This window comes from Podarcis filfolensis (assembly GCF_964270895.1).
Source record: "Podarcis filfolensis genome assembly, chromosome: 1".
NCBI classification, from domain to species: Eukaryota; Metazoa; Chordata; class Lepidosauria; order Squamata; family Lacertidae; genus Podarcis; species Podarcis filfolensis.
Window position 1 is genome coordinate 70,593,728 of NC_139604.1, and position 19,420 is coordinate 70,613,147.

The 19,420-nt window shown below is 40.0% G+C and overlaps 1 protein-coding gene across 19 annotated transcripts in view; it reads right to left on the reverse strand.

Annotated features, from left to right (window-relative positions):
• Positions 1–19,420, reverse strand: part of PPFIBP2 (PPFIA binding protein 2) — a 107,317-nt gene that overhangs the window by 51,880 nt on the left and 36,017 nt on the right. For 11 of the 19 annotated variants that reach the window (XM_083598023.1, XM_083598017.1, XM_083598028.1 and 8 more), the window contains exon 4: positions 626–718. In XM_083598023.1, coding sequence (XP_083454149.1) covers positions 626–718 — 93 coding nt within the window. Of the gene's footprint in view, positions 1–625; positions 719–7,693; positions 8,452–11,350; positions 11,471–11,771; positions 11,895–19,420 lie in introns of those variants that run through there. The other 8 variants (XM_083598011.1, XM_083598010.1, XM_083598009.1 and 5 more) reach the window with 5 other exon arrangements.

Here is a 19,420-nt window from a genome sequence, read left to right on the forward strand (position 1 = left end):
AACGCTGAAGTGAGCTTTGTCCCAGCTTTGAACACATGTTCCTGGCAGAGGTAGATAAAGAGAGAGGCAGCAGCCAAGCAGTTTCAAGACACTATTAAAAGCTATGGGGTGACACCAGGTCCCCCTTAAAAGTCAATAGCCCATTAGGGATGTGCTTTTTTTGTTACTGTTGCTGATGTCTAGCTGAATCCACAATCTATTTGACCCAGAAATTTAGAGTATAGAGACCTAAGGTTTTCCGCTCTCTCAGTACTTAAATATTTTAATATATGTGTGTATCTAAAATATGTAGAATTTTCAGACAGGAAATTGAATTTAAAAGTTGACACCAACAACTACAGTAACTAACAGTTGCTGCAATTAACCCCCAAGAAAAATAGCATAAGACTTTTATTATATTTCAAATAACACTGTTAAAAGAATAAAGTGAATTCAACACCACACAGGCCAAGACCAAAATTCTTTCATTTGAAGTAGGTAGGTAAAAATAGTCCTTGAACTGAAAAGCAGAATATAAATGATATGATATATGATATAATGATATTCTATTCTCTTGCTTTTCACAATGAGCAACAAACACACCAATAAATTCCAAATGCAAATGATGATGCTATAAATTGCATACCTGAAGTATGAGAGACTCTTTGTCACCCTCTAGTCTTGTCAGGCGTTCTTGATAGGTTTCATTACTGGCAGAAGTATGGTGATTCACCTGGGACTAAAGAGAACAACAGGTTAAGATTACAAGTAATTGAAATGTGATTGTATTGTTAGATCTTGCCTTGAACTTCAAAGCACTGTGTAATCATCATAGCTATAAGAACATGCCACAATTGTATCACATAGCTTACAATTTTCTCAGCTGACAGTGCAGTCCTAACCATGTCTACTCCCAGGTCAATGGAGTTAGGACTGCAGACAAAGTCTGCTAAGCCACAAACATTTTACAGGATTTGAAAATGAAATGTAAGTTGGAACGCCTTCAATTTTCTAGGATATAATCGTGGCAAAAGGGAAAACATCTTCCCATTCCCCCATATATGAGAGAGAGAGAAGGGGGTGGGGAAGAGGGGAATTAATTGATCCCAGCTGTAAGGTCAGTCCACTGCCACCCATCCAACTCCAGCATATTTCTGGAATTCCACAAAAGACAAATCAGATCCAAAACTCAGTGAGCTGTCTGCTACTTATTACCCTCCTGCCTTCAAAACAGGAAATGCACATTTTTTAAATATGTAAAACAGACATATTTTCTAGTTCAGTTGCCTTTAAACCTCTGCATATCCCACCTATTCTTATCCTGGTCCTGCCATCGGCTGCCTATCTTAGGCATACCAGGGCAAAACAGGCAGAGACATCAGAACCAGGGAAGAGAACAGAAGAGAGAAGACACAGCTACGTTCTCTCATTGTACTGGGGATTTTTAATTTTTTTTTTAAGGTAGGCATCCAGGCCTGCAAGGTGGCAATCCTACCGTGTTCTTCAGATTCACTGTTGATGAACAATTAATACACCCATTACTTCTTCCCATGCACTGGAAAAAGTATTGTACACTATATGAAAAGTCAACAGTTCACCCTTATCACAACAAATGAAAATCGAGCAATAAGAGTGACACAGTTCAATGCAATTGCTGAATTCTTTATAAAGAACATTCCTTACATTCCAGTATGTGGCAAAACACATACAAACTCCCAGCACAGCTGAAGATGCCACAGCCAGGATTTGAAAGGTAAAATGAGTTAACCACCTCTATTCAGATACTTATTGAGTATGTCAATGTAGAGGCCACCTTTCCTCCAAGGAACTCAAGTTGCCATACATGGTTCTCCTCCCTGCTCCATTTTATCCTCACAACCACCCTGCAGAGGACATTAAGCTGAGACACAGGCCACCCAGCAAATTTCATGGCTACTCACTTGAGCCTGTCCTCAAGCCAGTTTTGTGCAGGATCGAAAGGCAACAACAGGCAGTGCCAAGAGGGCAGTATCTACATACTTACCTGGAAATAGAGTGTCTTATTTCCTTTCACAACGTTCTTTATGATCGGGATATAACTTTGCTCAGCATATTCCCGACCTTGGTTCATTAGGTAGCCAGACCTAATATTGGGCTGACACATTTGGCCCAGAAAGTCCATAATAGGATGAACCTATAGGATAAAAGCCCCTTGGCGCAACAGAAAGGTATCTTAAGCAACTAGAAGAGCAGGTGTAATTTGTACGTTGAAATAGGTTTTGCCTCTCTCAGGACAATTCATTAAATTCTGGATAAAGATTCATCCTGCATTAAGCCATAAATAGATAATGTATTACAATGCTTCCTGCTCTGATTAACGCTTCCAAAATATCTTGGGATGGAACTACATCAGCCAACATCCACATCAGACAGAGTAATCCAAGGAGAAAATATCAGCTCTGCCAAAACATCAGCTGCTTCGAGGTTTAATAAGAACAGACAAATGTAGTCCAGACAGGCTCACCTACTAAGCTGCTCTGCCTCAGACGGCATCTCTTAAGATACTGGCTCTCTTTATGGCAAACATAATGAGAAGATAAAAAACATAGCAATATGGCCCAAGGGTACAGGCTTGTAGATTATGATGGAAGCAAGTGCTGTCATGGCTCCCCAAGAAGAACCTCCTGTGGTCATTCACCTGGTAAAGGATCACAAACCCCAGAAACATCTGGTTTTTGAACTTTTTAAAGTTTTGGCAGCCGTTCACTGGCTGTGTTTAAAGAATGTCATATTTGAAGTGTAGACATTTTCCTTGAGCAGTATGAGCTACACTGTTATCCACACTTTTCCAAATTAACGTGAAAGCTTTCACATATGGCTTCGGAATTGCGGAGATTGCAGGAGGAGGTAGGGGAGCAGCGGACAACTGGAGCAATCATCCCAGGACCTAGAGCTCAGAACTGGAACAAGGGGAGACTGCTATCAAGAGGCTCCAGAGACAATCTGGAGTGGGACAGGTTGCATAAAGTCAAAGACATGCCCTGGAGGACTCCAAGGTTATTCGGAAATGTGTTTACATAGGCAGGTGAAAGAGACACTGGTCTCTAAGAACAGGGAGTACTGGGCATCTGCAGGACTGGCCCAAGACATTTTGCTGCCTGAAGGCTGAACAAAGCACCCAAGATGCATAGTGCCCAATGCTTGCCGAGTTATTTTGGCACCACAAACGTGACTTGCGTGAGTGGAAATATAACAATATATTAAATACCTACAATCCGCTGCATTTTCAATACATCCAAAAATCAGCTACCTGAAGTGGCTGCCTTACTCTGCGCCTAAAAGTAGGACCTGGGTACCTAACACAAAGAGCCAATAAATTATGTGTGCCTGGTAGAAGCCCTTTCATCTCTAACTTAATGTGAAAGAAATTCTTTCCAAAAGCCTCTAAAACAATTCAAAGGGAAAACATAACTTAAGAGGGCCACGGTAGAGTTTTGTGGGGCATGCTGCAATTTGTGTGTTGGGTGGACTGAGGGAGAAAGGTATATAAGGTTTCTGCATTGTGAAGTGCTCTTTTAAAAAAAGAAAATATATTTTCCTACTTCATTTACCTCCTACAATTCCTCCAACAAGAGGCTCAAAGGGACATGCCTCCATTTTATACTCACAAATGACTATGTGAGGTACCGGTAATTAGGAAGAAGATACAAAGCCTGTGCATTAATTTTGGAAGAAGTATTACAAGGTCTGAATGTAAAAAAAGAATGTAAAAAGTAGGAGACCAGAGAGAAGAAATATGCCCCATGGTTTGCAGATGGAGGAGGGGACAAATTTTTAGAACATTTTATGGGAACATAACATGGTAACAGGCTAAATGTGGAAGGAAGCAGGAAGGAGGCATGCCAAGTTTCAACAACACTACTGGTAGACTTGCATAGCCTTGTATGAACAACTGTCATGAAGAAGAACGCAAAAACATTCTTTCCTTAATTCAACTAAGCACAAACAAGGTTGGTCTTCCACACAGCACACATGCAGGAGTTCTTTGGTGAATTTACTCAGATTAGTTCCCTTTTTCTCCCAGGCTATTCACTGCAGCTGTATCGCAAGGACTGGTTGCTTTGTTTGTTTATGTGAAGCCATTATATTCCATTTGGAATACTGAATAATAGCCATGTGATGATAAAAGCAACTGCTTGTGCAGAAAAGTGTAGCTGTTGAGACATGTTCAATGTATTCTGACTTTCTTTTAAATGCAAACTGGCAGATGGAAACAGAGCAGAGCCAACAAAATGTAGTCATCCAACTATTTGTTCAGTAGCTCAGCCCTACAGACCATTTTGAAGACTTTGGATTTAGTTAATCTGCACTCATGTCTGGAATAATATCAAGAAGAGAAAAACTAATGTCCATTGTTGCGGACCACTCATTTGAATGTGCCTACTACACGACCAATTTCTTCATATTACAGCAAGTACTGGATTTTAAAGAAATTTCTAGGTATATGTCAACTTGTTTGTAATACAGTGGTACCTCAGGTTAAGTACTTAATTCGTTCCAGAGGTCCATTCTTAACCTGAAACTGTTCTTAACCTGAAGCACCACTTTAGCTAATGGGGCCTCCTGCTGCTGCCGTGCCACTGGAGCCCGATTTCTGTTCTTATCCTGAAGCAATGTTCTTAACCCGAAGCACTATTTCTGGGTTAGCAGAGTGTGTAACCTGAAGCGTATGTAACCTGAAGTACCACTGTACTGATGCTTCCAGTAATAGGCTTCCAGTATTTTAGATGTCCTGGTACATGCAAGAGCTCCATGATGGGTGGGGGGGTGGTGGAGTTATGCTAAGAGTCCTTTACACAAAGTGAATGGAGCAGCACTCTGACGTATCACAGGCCAATCATTGTTTAGAGCTCCTCTACCCTTGTCTATCATCTGCTCAGAACTCAGCTTCATTCGTTTACTTCTGTCTCCAAAGTTGTGACACACTCTTCAAGTGGAATCAGAGCCCGAACCATGACTTGCCAATGGTCTATCAATTCAGAGAGAACAGAAAATCTGAGAGTTTGAAAATCAGCTTTAAATTATGCTGGTTCAAAGGATTCTGGTTTATTCTTCCTTCTTTTTCTGCTTCAGATATTGAAACAAACTGTAACTTAGCTGAACAAACCATGGCTTAACATTAATAAAAGTATTACTATTATTCAAATCTGCAGTCTTATCCTGCTTACTAGAAGCCACAATTTCTTTAATGGAAAGGAGATCCATGCATATATAATTTAAAACAAAGTAATGAAGTGCTTTTTGTGGCCAATTTACATCACCCCCTTAAATGAGAGTACACATATAACCAATCCCTCCTCTACTTGTCACCAAAGCCTCTTTGATAAGAGAAAAAAAATCAACTCTGCTTGCTTTATGATCAAAGAAGAGAGGATGCTGTTTGTTTTGGCTCCAGTTACTTGTCCCTTTCGCAGGCTGCCACATGACCAGTGCCCAAGATCTCTTGACACTGGACTCTGAACAAGCCTCTTCTTGGCTGGAATTGCTTACAAGGAAGGGGTGTTTTGTCATGGACATTTGATAGGAGTGCTACAGAAATCATGAATGGCACTTTCAAGCAAGTTCAAGTAGAGCAACCATAAGCCCTTAGATTCTGCAAGTAGGTTCAAAGGTTTGGGCAGCTGAATCATTTGATCAACTGAGTATTTTAGCCACTTCATACTTTTCTTCCTGCCTTACAACTCACCACTAAATCATTCAGCAAACCTGGCTCTGCACTCTTGCAATAACAAAACTGATGTTATGCCCGTTTCATTCCTCCGTCCTGTGAAACTAGAGCCAGGTTTGGCACATGCGACTGAGAACTGACAGGAGCCCAGTTCAGTTCCTCACCCTTGCTGCTCCCCCCCTCCCCAAGCATCTATTGGAGGAAGCAGTGCTTTTATTACTAGCCAAAAGAGCATCAGGTTACCACCGCAGTTGGTGCCCAAGCATGCAACCGCAATGGGATCATGTGGCATCAGAATGAATTCACTGCACAGCTTTCTGCAAATGTTTTAATTACTTATCAAAGGAGCTTGTGTGAGCACAATGGGAATCAAGTTTATTCCTGGGAGAAATGCAGAAGTGCCTGGAGCCCTTTTACTGCATTTCCTCATTTTATCCCCCACGGGACCACAACATAAGTTCTGTCTTTACTGCATCCCTCCGCTGTCCCGACAACCATTCTTTAAGAATCACTATTCACAGGCATGTTGCAATCAGTGTACCGCACTTTTAAAACCCTCTACATATAAAGAAGCTACTCACAAGCTACTGACATTCCATCACACTTCCATTTCCTCAGAATAAGAGCAGAGACTCCACAGGCTGTTTTAACAGAGTACCGCGCACATATTTAGCAAACTGTGTTTGGATATAATCCCAATTACGCCCACAATCTTGAGAATGAGTTCTCCCACAAGAATGTTGCACAGTGTCAATGTCCTTTTCTGCCACAGGAAACCAGAGCTTAGTTTGCAACCATAGTCCAGCTTTCTGAAAATTTGTTTAGCTGAAGAGAACCAATATTAAGATCAATTTAGTGCAAATGCTGTATGTCCTATTTACTATGGACTTCACCACTTAGCTTTGAAAATATATGATGCTAAATACGTAATCTAACCATTTACTTTTGGAGCTAAAATCAGACTTCCTACACAAATAATAAAATTTGCATTATTTTATCACTCAGATGCATATCCTTTAAAATATTAACTGCCATTTCTTGTCCTTTTGAGTCTCCAGAATGGCAGACCTGAGGCTGCTATCCTGTATCCACTTAGCTGGGAGTAAGGACCATTAAGTTCAATGAGCTTTGCTTATAAGTAGACATTCATAATATTGCATAGTGAAACAAACTTCCTCAGTGCAAAAACTCAACTATGTAATCCCAGTTCATTTAAACTTCACTTTAGTCATTAATAGAGCCAATGATAAATACTGCACTTTGCCAAGGCTGTCTATTATTTTCCTTAGTACACAAAGGCACTTGGAAGAGGAATGTTGCAGTACTACTTAGCATTATTCCAACTGAGTAGTGATATGAATACTCCTTGTGAAGTGTATTTCACTGCAACCTTAAGCACATTTATGTAGAGAGACAAACAAAAATTCTTCAAGAAGAAGAAGAAATTCTGCCTTATGCTATCCTTGCTACCCCACATCCCCTATAGATAAAATATAGTTAAGGTGCTTCTCAATACTGGATTTAAATTAGTCACTACAAAATTAAGATGATCATTGTGATCTAAATGCAAGACGAATTAGGAGAAACTGATTTCAAACCTATTGTGGTCAATGGGATTGAATGATTTAAAACCCACATGTTAGCTTGCATGTTTAAAAGCACACAATTATAGTATATGCACAAACATTAGACAAAGAAAGAAAGGGTTACCTGAAAAGCTGGTAACATGAAATGCATACATGCATTTTTACCATTAGCTGTGAACTAGGATCAGATCTGAAACCCTCTCTGGACAGTTATCATTTAATACCACATTAAAACAGTACTCAGAACACTCCCACTGTTCTTTATAAAGACAAAGGAATATTGGTTCTCTCCTCAACCCCTGTCCCATTTTCAGACTGTGGGACAAGCCATAATTTCCCACAGAGGTGGAAAAAGTTAATGTATTCCATTTTCTCTACCCACAAAGCTGTTAAGTCACAGAACTGCAGAAGAGTCACTTACCCTCTTTAGCCACGTGAAGTGTTTGTAAATATCAATCTCACTCTCCATGCTTCGGGCCCATCTCAGCAATTATATTCCCTGGGTTCAGAGCTTTGTTCTGGAGAGACACCACAATCTTTCTATCTAGCACTCTCCCCAACTCACACTGAGTTTCTCTACCTCTAGCAAGCTGGATGTCTGTACATATTTGACTTAAAATTGTCCCCTGGGCTCCTTCTAAACTCTTCTGCTGAATGTACACACACAACTGTACAAACTTCAGGCAGCGTCTCCCCACCTCCTCAACCCAGAGAGCATCTGGGTTTTTTTAAGCAGAGATCAGTCATCAACAGGCAGTAATATCATTCTAAAGGCTTCAAAAGATGCATAATGCCAGATGGTCTGAGGGGAAAAAAGAGAGAGGGAGGGAGGGGGAAAGGGAAGCTTCTGTAGTGCAGTTGAAAACTGCAGTGAGAGTGTTCCCTTTTAATGGTAAAATAACAAGCTAAAAATTGCTAGGCTGTCATAGAGAAACTATTTTCAAGTAATGCCTTCACTAGCTTTCTGTTTCAAGAGTGGCTGGAACTCATTACCCAAAGACCCTCTATTTCCTGTCTCTGTTTTACTCGTGTTTATCAGAACGCTCCTCAGCTTCCCAATTTATTTCAGGCTGAGACTTAGCTAAAAATAAGCCCTGCCGTTTGAGAATTGCTGGTTACTCCATTCTCACAAAGGCACAAATATTTTAGGACAGCCCCCTTCTGCACAAAGCCAAGCGTTCCTTGTACAGATTTCCAAGAGGGGGCAATGCATCAACAGATTGCAAAAATACCTTCAACGTGTTTACATTCCCTGGCTGAAGATGGAAGCATTCAGGAATTGTTGTAGTCACATGAGGGCACATATCAAAGCAATGCTTAAAGTGTGTTTGTTGCATTTATATCCCGCCTTTTTCTCCAAGGAGCTCACATGGTTCAGCCCTCCTCATTGAATCCCCATAACAAGGTGGGTTTCCGTTTGTCATTTTGGTTGTGCCCCTTTCTTCTTCTCTGCAACAGCATTAGCTTTGGCTCTTGACTCGTTCAGATACATTGCATGTAATACTTGAGAGGGGGAAATGGCAAGTGAACATACTGCATGCCTAACAAGCACTTAGCTGCACCTCCCCACCCACCCCCCAAAATGTGTGCCCGTTGTGCTATTTTCCAATAAAGCTCAAGAACATTCCCAAGTATCTTTAAAGCAGGCAGACTGTGTTTATTCTTTTGGAAAATATATCATGCAATGTCAGACTACTGGTCCATCCAGCTCAGTACTGCCCCACACTGACTGGCAGCACCTCTCCATGGCTTCAGAGAGGAATCTTTTCCAGTCATACCTGGAGAAGGTGGGGATTTTATCACTTGTCACTCCCAAAGCATGAGCTGTCCCACTGAGCTATCGGCCTTTCTTAACAGAATCCCCCAAAGAAACGTCTACATGAAGTAACCCACCTAGACTAGACATGCTTACTATGGGTAACTTGTTGATCATGGAAAGAAACTCCCATCTGCCACAGCAAAAAGTGCCAGCTGCTAGGCCCCCTTTTTCTTAGGGAGATGTCTAGGGGTGCTTCTTCAAGACAGGAAGTCACAAAGATCTGGGGGTTTTGGAGGGAGGGGCAGATCAGGTCCCACACATTCCTGTTTTCAGCCATGGATATTCAGAGCACACCAGTGGGCGGGGGTTGACAGAAAGTATCTCTGTGGTGATTTTCTGCCTCTATCCTCAGTCATTCTTCCCCCACCCACCACTCCTCCCCATTTTTCTGTTCTGGGCATGTGCACAGTTTATTTATATACCTGTGCGCACATGCCTTTTCTTAAGCAAACAACGAATTTCCAAGAGCCACTGTTACCAGTTTGTGTTACCATCTTTCACAATGGCCAAAGGCCACTTGACAAAATGGGGTGGGAGCTAGAAGCAATCTCCATCTCAGTGCCTTGCTCTGTGCAGCATCCACAAATGGGGGAAATGCACACCTTGAAACAGAAGTACCCAAACAGGAAGCAAACCCCAGAGGGTATGCAACAGCAACAGAATGGCACGAGCTTTTCCATCTGATCACTTAACCATGACAAAAAGGTACTCTTGGAATTACAGCAATGCTAGGCACTGGGAACAGTCAAGCATCTTCACAACAATATCAGGATTGTACTACTGAAGTCATTAAGAATGGCTCAAAAATAGCTACCCCAAAATAGTACCCCACAGGAAGAACAAGATGTGAAAGACAGCTTCCAGCTTGTCCAAGCCGTGGGTTACTTGATCTGGCATGGAATTCTATCTCCCCAAGCAGTTTCCAACTACTGTAGCTTCCTCATCCAAATCTCACTATGGGCCAAACCAAGTATTATATTCAATACATAGTTTAATGCAGGGTCATTTTTTCTACTTTGCATAATAGAAGCAGCAACACCGGGGCCTAATCAGAATCATGGCTGGTGGCATTTTTAAAACCTCTGACACAGAAAGACAGAACTGCTGTCTTACCTACTTCTAAATCTACATAATATATCAAAAGATGGGGGTGAAAAACTTAAGTGTGGGTATATTTCAGGCATGTTGGTATGCAGTAACGTACTATGACAGCATATACAAACATACGCCCCCAGTGAAAACCTACATAGGTCACTTAAAACAATCTCCCCAAGACCACCCATACTGGTTTCTATTTCAACAAATTAGACATCCCACAGACATTTCAATGAGTTTCAAGCCTCGAGGACAGCAAGTTCTGGCAGATTGCCACAACAGCGTTCTCTTACCACCCACACATCATACCACCATTTATGACGAGAGGAACGCCTGCTGTAAAGACACCTGAGCAGCCTAGTCAGCATGCGTCTCAACTTAAAAACTAGGGCTCTCCATAGGCAATATACCCACCACCAGCAGCACCATTGGGCAGACTGAGAACAGGCTTCAGATCTACAAACACTTCTATACCTCTCCCACTTCTTCACTTGTGGGTTATATACCTGAGAGAGCCAAGGAGATCCCATGATCTAATAAACACAGGAAAAAAAAATGTTTGTTTCTCCCAGGGTGAGGAGCCTGGGGCAGGGGCAGGGAGAGATTACGTAAGCCCAAAGCCAACTGCTACTCTCTCCCTGGGCATAATTTTCAGTGGAAATGGGAGGCAAAAGGAAGAATCTGAACATGTCCTAAAAATTAAAAGCACTGGAATCTGTGTTTTTGGACAGACTGGTGATACATGAGTAGGACCACCAAGACCACACTATTAGAAGATGGTAATTTATTTATTTTTTAAGAGAACTTAGATTCTTGACTAGTTACTTCATCAGCTAAGCTTTACAACATGTATATGTTCGGTTAAAATCTCCTAGGTCTTTAGTTAAGCTGACTGTACTTCATATGTGCTGCATGTACAGAAACACAGCTTTGAAAGCACTGGTTACAAAAGAGTTTTGTTTGATTGCCTTAGCACTTCCCCCATTACCCTACCACACTGAAGCACACCACTCAAGCCCAGCTGTCCCTGCCCAGAACCAGGTCCCCTCCCTGAAAATAGGCAATAAGTAATAAGGGAGAGCTACACCATCCTGTTTGCTAGCCTAAACACGTGAACACTAGCAGCGCTTGTCAAAAAGGAGTGTTTTAAAATATCTAACATACCTATTTCTGGTTCAGCAACTCCTTCCAGATTTCATGTAACTGCACCTTGATTTCCCCCCTGCACCTTCTTCTGAGCCAAAAAGGAAATTATAAATTCAGAGGCTTTTATCTGGCACTCCTGTCAGTGCCTTATCGGTTAGGAATGTTGATAAAGTGCATTCCGTTGAGTCACATGCTACCTGAGTCTTAGTTTTATGTCAGGTTTGAGCTTTGGCCCCATGTAAATGCAAGAAAAAATAAGTTTAAAACACCCACCTCTCTATTTAACAAACTGGTGTGAATGTTGTCTAAATAAGATGCCCATGAGTGATTGAAGCCATCCACCTTCCGGCCCATTCATTTTATTTTGTCCAGGATATAAAGAATATGTATTCTCAATTATGAAACACAGTGCATTTATTACTTGGCATTATATACTTACAAATGCAGAACTCTGCTGAAAATAGACCACTTGCTACGTTGATTTAATAGTCCGCTTTTTGTTTAGAAGTGTACGGTTTGCCATCTCTCCATGTCAGAAAATAAAAGTAAAGCGTCACCGTACAGACAAACTATTACTTCCTGGAACATAATCGGAAGAGTTAACCCTTGAGTTTACAAAACCAGTGGAACAAGATCTGCTTCTTTTTCCTAAGTACACACACTGATGAGCTCCTTCAAAGCATTTTAGACATTTTCATCACTTCCTTTTTGTTCTTCGTTTGTTGCCATGACTTTTAAAATTTATATACCACCACTCTATCCTAAAATAGCTCCCACTATAAATATAAAAGCAGTCATTGCATTAAAGCCACCTACCAACTTTGCTCCAGTGCTAATATTTCATTGACATTTTTGCAAACAAGGTCACATCAGAAGAAAGCCAAATACAGTCAAATAAAATCCAGCACGTTAAACATATGCAAATACTTTGTGGAATAAAGAAGTCTGTACTGTCCCTTTAAAAACCTGAAGAAAGTTAGCCAGATAAATCTCTCTGTAGAAAAAACAAGTTCTACAGAATGTGCACTCCCACAGAAAGCAACATTCTGCTATAGCTTCCCTTGCCTTTAAGGAGAGCTTTAGTTGATTAAATGAAAAAGCAGGGGGGTGGGAGCTTACAGGGAATGAAGCATTCCCCCATATACTCTGGATCCAGATTCCATGTCAAGCATTCAAGTTTACAGTGGTACCTCGGGTTACGAACAGACCTGCTTACGAATGCTTCGGGTTATGAACTCCACAAACCCAGAAGTAGGTGTTCCAGATTGCAAACTTTGCCCTGGGATACGAACGCAATCCGCTTCCAGGGCCGCGGGAGGCCTATGTAGGGAATGCGCGCCAGGTTAAGAACGGACTTCTGGAATGAATTAAGTTCGTAACCCGAGGTACCACTGTCCAGTAATGTGACAAGGTGAGCCTAGAAACTGTGACCCGTGAATCCACCTTGAAAGTTGAACAGGTATGTTTCCCACGGCAAACTTTATGTATGCCTCTTCAAGTCCCCTGAGAAAGGTGGGAAATCACAGATTCACAATTTTTTAATACATGATCTAAGTTGTCTAGTCTCCACACTCATTACAGGGATTTTCTAATTACAGCATGAGTGGGAAACAACCAAGGACACTAGTAAACTTAGGTAGCTACATAATACCTTCCCAATATCTTTAAAAAAAGAAAAACGTAATGTACAAATAAGCATTTTCTTACATTTTTATCACACCCCCCCCCACACTCTTTCTTTAAGCAGCTCTGGGTGCAGAACAATGAAAAACCACTATCAGAGATCTGCATAAAACACTACCAAACTAGAAATACAGTGCTCATGTTTCACTACTTGTAAACGAGAACATATTTAAACGCATGTGATGTTTTAATTGCAAGCCCTATTACAGCTTATTTTGTCCTGTCTTCCTTTTTTCCCTTTCCAAGCCTGCATGATTAAACCAGACTCAGGTTGCATATCCTGAATGAAAAACAGAGTTCCTCTAGCAGGTGCAGTAGATTTTGGGATATCTATGTGTGTGTCACTGAACACCACTACTCTCAATACACACTCTGTCTTCTCAGAAGCTGTAGCAGTAAATAGTACCTGCCTCTGGCTATAGGCAAGGATAAGTCATGGTGCTCAGGCCACAATTTGAGGATCTCTACTATTTATTTAGGTCAGAAAGTCAGGACTGCAGTAACCAGAAATACCAAGATATTACTTTTTTATATATAGAATAAACGAAATCCACATCACTAAAAAAACATGTGCTACTTTTCAGTTACAAATTTCACCTGAAGTTAAAAATGCGTCCATTGGTTATGATTATAGGGCTAAAAATATTTCCAGCATGAAAAAAATATTTCAGGATGCGAGTTTCTATACATTTTTTTAAAAAATGCCCCAAAGATTGTATTTTTGTGCCAGTGCACTGCTGTACAAGAGTACAACTTCAGCACTATTTTTTCCCTTGGTAATTTTCATACTAGAAACATTTGAATGCAAGACAATGAACTGGTTTGCATGTAGTGCCCAGTCAAATCATGGCTTAACATGTGGGTCTCCTTGCAGCTGCTGTCCTGCTGCTGCACTGTTGCAAGCTAAGCCATGGTTTGACTTAGCATGTTGTCCAAACCAGGGCTTGTGCTTTCTCTAGACAAACCATGAGCTGTGAAACAAAGAACACTTGAATGCAGCTCATGGTTCATCTGGAGGGAGACAAATCATGAGCCCAGGTTTGGACAACACACTAAGCCAAGCAGCAGGTGTGTAATGACAACAATCTCTTCTTTGGGAACCCCATGAACTCACCCTTAGCAAAGGTTTGGCTAGCCTTATGTGCAAACTTGCTCACTGTTATATCACTAAATCTGATTGAAACGTATGTTGATATCACTGAGCACATTGGAAGCCAAAGCAGAGTAGAAATGAGCAAACTCTTCACAGATTAACTTGGACATTTCCCCCACAAAATGGAGGAACTCGAAATAATTTTTCCAAGTCAATCTGAGGCCTTGTGCTCCAATCATCACTGTCTCCAAAAGTTTCTGCAGCTCAGACCACTTCCCATAACACACTTCCCCTTCTATTTACAAGTAATTGTAGAAGAAAGAGAAGCAAGGGAAATAAGTAGAGAGACACCACTTTCTTAATAATTGGGCCCTAAATAATAATCTGTACTTTTATGCATTTTTGTTCAGAAACACTAGAAATGCAAGATTCCTGCCCAAATTATAGGTTGGTATATTGGCCAGTTTAACTATGCATTATATTTTTGGCATCGACAGTAAGATTAGTATATAATTACATAGCTCACTTCAGCATTCAAAATACTTCCAGGAATGGCTTTTTGCGTCTTTTTTTTTTTATAAAAAAAATAAAGTATTCAAACTAAAGGTCACACTGGAATTGGGGGTGAGAGGATATTCTATTACATCTTCTTATGCAAACATAATTCTGATCCAAATCTTTCTTCTTAGCTATACTTTCCAGAGGAGTTTTAAAGTATTTTATCAATGCTGCCTTAAAGAATGCAGCATCAACATTTGCAAAATTAAAGCCATGTATCATATTATGTCAATACCAAGATCAGGCAATTGATGCTTCAAGGTGATTCAGTGATTTGCTCCAAAGCAAATCCTTAACTGCAAGGAAAGTCAAAAACTATTGTCATTTATTTAGTAGTAAGATATTTATGAAGGATTTTTTCCATTCTTCAGTGCCGTTAGAACTAGAGCTCTGTATCCTCATCATTTTAAAAAAACTTACAAAATAAACACCAATACCAAATCTCCCACTCCCCTCAAAGTTGCAGAAGTATTCATAGTGCACATTTAAATACATTTTCAGAGTAGCAGTCGTAGCTGTAAATCCTTCATTAAGACCGAAAAGTCAACATTGAGAAATGTAAAGTCAGGTGGAGGAATAGTAATGAAGTATAAACGCTAATGGCCAAAATTGTGGAAACCTTTAGGAAAATTTGTATTTTTGAAGTTTGATGGCTAATAACATCTCTTATTTAGAATAATACTATGAAATTAAATATCACTAGAAATATAATTTAATACAGGATATAATGCAACAAACTGTTTAATTATCTTTATTTTATCAAAAGTTATAGCCAAATAAAGAAGTTATACACAGAATACCACGATAAAGAGTATTGCACAGCTTCTCATAATTTCTGTTAGTATTTTGTATGGATATCTTTTGCCGCAATTACAGCCCTACAATGGTGTCCCAAGGAGTGAACCAAGGATTTTGCATCTGTCAATTGTGCTTTATTCCTTGGTTGCTTCTTTAATTAGATTCACAAATTTTCTGGATTCAGGTTAGCTGTTACATCGCTTTCTAGATAACCAGTCAACACTTTTCACCCTCTTTGTTCTAAGGTCAGTTTTCAGTGATGGAAATCCACTTCTTACATAAGGCAGCTACGCTTTCTTTTTTGAGTTATTAGGCTATAACATTTGATAGAATAAAGATACTTCGGCACAGTTTGTTGCATCATATTCTGTATTAAATTATCTTTCTAATGGTATATAATTTTATGGTATTATTTTGTGGTGTTATTCTAAAAAGGACTGCTGTTATGAGCCATCAAACCTTAGAAATACAACTTTCCCCCAAAAGTTTCCACTAGTGTATAGTTCAGCAGACCATGCCAAGAATGGTTTAGTGTATAATTTTTAATGTTAAGATTACTACCCACTTTGTGATCCCTCACTGCTAAAGTATTTAGCAAATAATTATGTCATTGTATCCAATATCAGCAAGTAAGCAATAATTATTTCAGTTTGTGTTCGGTTGTTTAGAAGCCTAAAGTATTCCCAGAGATAAGTGTTATTTAGTGAGCACACACACAGAAACAGACACACCGACAGTGTTTTCACATATGAATACATATGGATACAATTACTTAATACTTTGATGCCATACAACATTATAATATAGCTCAAAGTGTTGCATAAACAGATACTGTCAACGTTCTACTCTTGTTTGGAAGGAAAACTATTTGGTACAGTTACCCAGATTGCTGTTTGAAATAAATGCTGTGCATCCAGTCCTCCGTATTTTGTAAAAGAAACACATTTTCCCCTCATTCCATCAAACAGAAACCACACCAACAAGATTATGTCCACAACAGGTTTTTAATTCTAGATCTTTTATTTTATTTTTTGGAAGATCCAGCACCTCTCTGCATTGTTTATTTACTGACATGTATTTACTTACATGTTTATTTACTTACACATCCCATCTTAATACAAGCCTTCACAAAGCAGCTTGCAATAAGTTAATGAATACGAACATCATTAAAAATAGGGATAGGGGAATTTGTGACCCATTGAAGGTGGTTGTCAGCCCCAGGCAGGTGTGATGGGAGTTGTAGTTCAGTAACATCTGAACTACAGATGTTCAAGAGACCCCTGAAATGCCTAACCTACTTAAACTCAAAAGCCTGGTAACTGGACAAATTGATTTGGCAAAGCTTTAGGCTAGACTCCTGAAATTCAAAATCCCCTGTGTGTAACTTTGTTCTTGGGATACTGTCATTGTCAGGGAAAAGAGGGGACTTTTGTCCATTCTTCCTTCTCCCTGCAACTTCCTGTGGCTCCTGAAAATCTGCTTTGGAGTGTTGGGACCTTGTACTGGAGGCTGCAGGAGAAAGGGGGATTGGGATTCCACTGGATCCTTTCGCCAGGGGAAGCCTCTGCTGGATAGCAGTACTGTCCACAAATGGAAGGAGGTCTTCTCTCCATGAAAAGGTTAGTCAGGAGACAACCCTACATCCAGCCCGCCTTAAAAAAAAAGGCTCAGAGGCCAAAACTGCCTTTGACAATATGGACTGGCCTGTAATTTAAGCAGGCAAGCCATTTTCCGCTTTTGGTAGAAGTGCCAATCTGTGGTGGGCTGGGCAATGTGGTTAGAAGCAAGTTGTACTTTCCTCCCAAACCAGGCTTATTTGCACAGCGTATTAACTCTAGATTCAATAGCTCAATTCCAGCACTTGCAAGAAGAAGGACAACAAACTGAACACTCATATTTTCATTACTGACATTCTTTTACTGAAAGGGATGTATCAAGTAAGACAAAGATTGCTTTCTCCAAAGCCAATGAATTGGACTTTATTGTATGTAAAGATCTAAGGAGGCATGTTTCTTTCCTAAGGGCACTTCATATGTGTATTACAATTTTTTCAACAGATCACAGGGACTCTGGGAACATCAGGATTTGGACCAACTCCAAAACATACACAACTGCTTTCCGATGGAGAAAAAAGGGAGAGGGGTTGTGTTCTGTGAGAAGAAAAATGATTGAATGAAATGGGTACCTGAATGTTTGTTCTTAAGCCTGACAAAAACGGAGCCGCACAAGGGAAATTTTACTTGCAAAGCAGACGTTCTGGCAACAATAACTTGACTTAGAACAACAACAAAGGATGACAACACAGGTAGTGCAAAACCTTAAAGTGGACTAAAGCTTGAAGTGGAGTCTCTCTTGAATTGCTGCTTTCATCAAAGCACACCTTCACATTGGCTTTGAAGGGATTTGTGTCAGATGAGAAGCACACATTTACTGTAGAAAGATTACATGGCCTAATCAGGAAGTATCAGTTTACGATCACTGAACTCAAAAGGAGAAACTGAGGGCATTGAATGAGTAATCAATAGCAGTGCCACAGTCAGGAAGCTGTTGTATTGCCCACCTTTCACCACAGACACAATCATTAATGGGATAGAATTATATATTTGCTAAAGATACAAAGTTAAGTACGTAATATTTCTAATTCAGATGAACAATGGATGCCAGTTAGGCTGTTTGAGTTTTAAAGAACTGTAATGCAACACTAAGAATGCAACTGGAAACCTTGACCTCCAGATCGCTTGCTAACTAAACAGATTGCAGTGGTTTTCAGACTGCTAGCTTGTCACCACATTTGAACTAATAACCTACAGATGAAAGGTACAGATGGAAAGGTGCTATTTCAATTCTCCCCCTAAACATGTAGCGGTTGGATGAATGTATAAAAAGAGCTGGGAAGGAAAACTTCTTAACCACGAATACTGAATTCCAAGTTTGTTTGTTTTTCAAGCTGTAGAAGTGGATGCAGGAAACTAACCAGAACCTTGATTGATAGGAAACATCTGGGAAACGTATTTGGAGATACCTTAAAGTACTGTACAGAAATCCGTTTTATTAACACCCAAAAGATAACTCTGTCATATTGCATATATATGACGATAAAGGTAATCTCAGCAAAGGTTTATGTAGAAATATTTAGAGTTTTAAAGGTAGCGTTCTGCTGATTAATTTTCCATTTGGGGGCAAACTGTATCAAATAATGTTAACCCTGGTATTTGTCAACCAGAGCACCCTTCACAAGGAGTTAAGCAGACGTTAGCATAGAATGAATATTAGCACAGAATGAAAAATAGTGAAGCCAATTGTGCATGAAGTCAATCATGCTTAACAACCGAGAGCCAAAACTAGCATGACTTGACATATATTAATTAAGCAGAGAGAGAAAAAGAAGTGTTGTGGTTTCTCAATATTGGGCAATTTCCTGTACAGGAAGCTCCTAGCAGCGTATGCATTCATTTACTTGTAAGATTATTACAAAAAAAATCTGCTGTCAAATAAAATACCTGTTTCCTACCTTTACGTCTGTAATTAATAATAAGACTACTACAGAGGAAACACTGAAAAAATTTAAGATTTATGCTTCAAGGCTATCTAATATAAACAACTATTTTTAAAAACATAGTACATGCACTGATAGACTTGCACCATATGGCAAATTTTCAAATTCCCACTATGGGGTGGACCTTCCATGTATAGCCATCTAGCTTCTTTAGACAAACTGTCCTATTTTAGATGGCAAAACCCTGAACGGTAAGAGCCAACTTGATGAGACAGACAGCCCATTCAAAGTGAAATGTTTAGAAATCTGCATCAGTCTCCAGTTTCCAGTGCTATGTTGCTAATTGTGATACAATACCTTGGAGGCATGCAATCTGAAGCCAGGTCACTTTGCTAACAAACAACCTGAAAGTGTTCCATAGTCCTAGTACACATTAACTTGTTCCAAAGCGACAGGACAC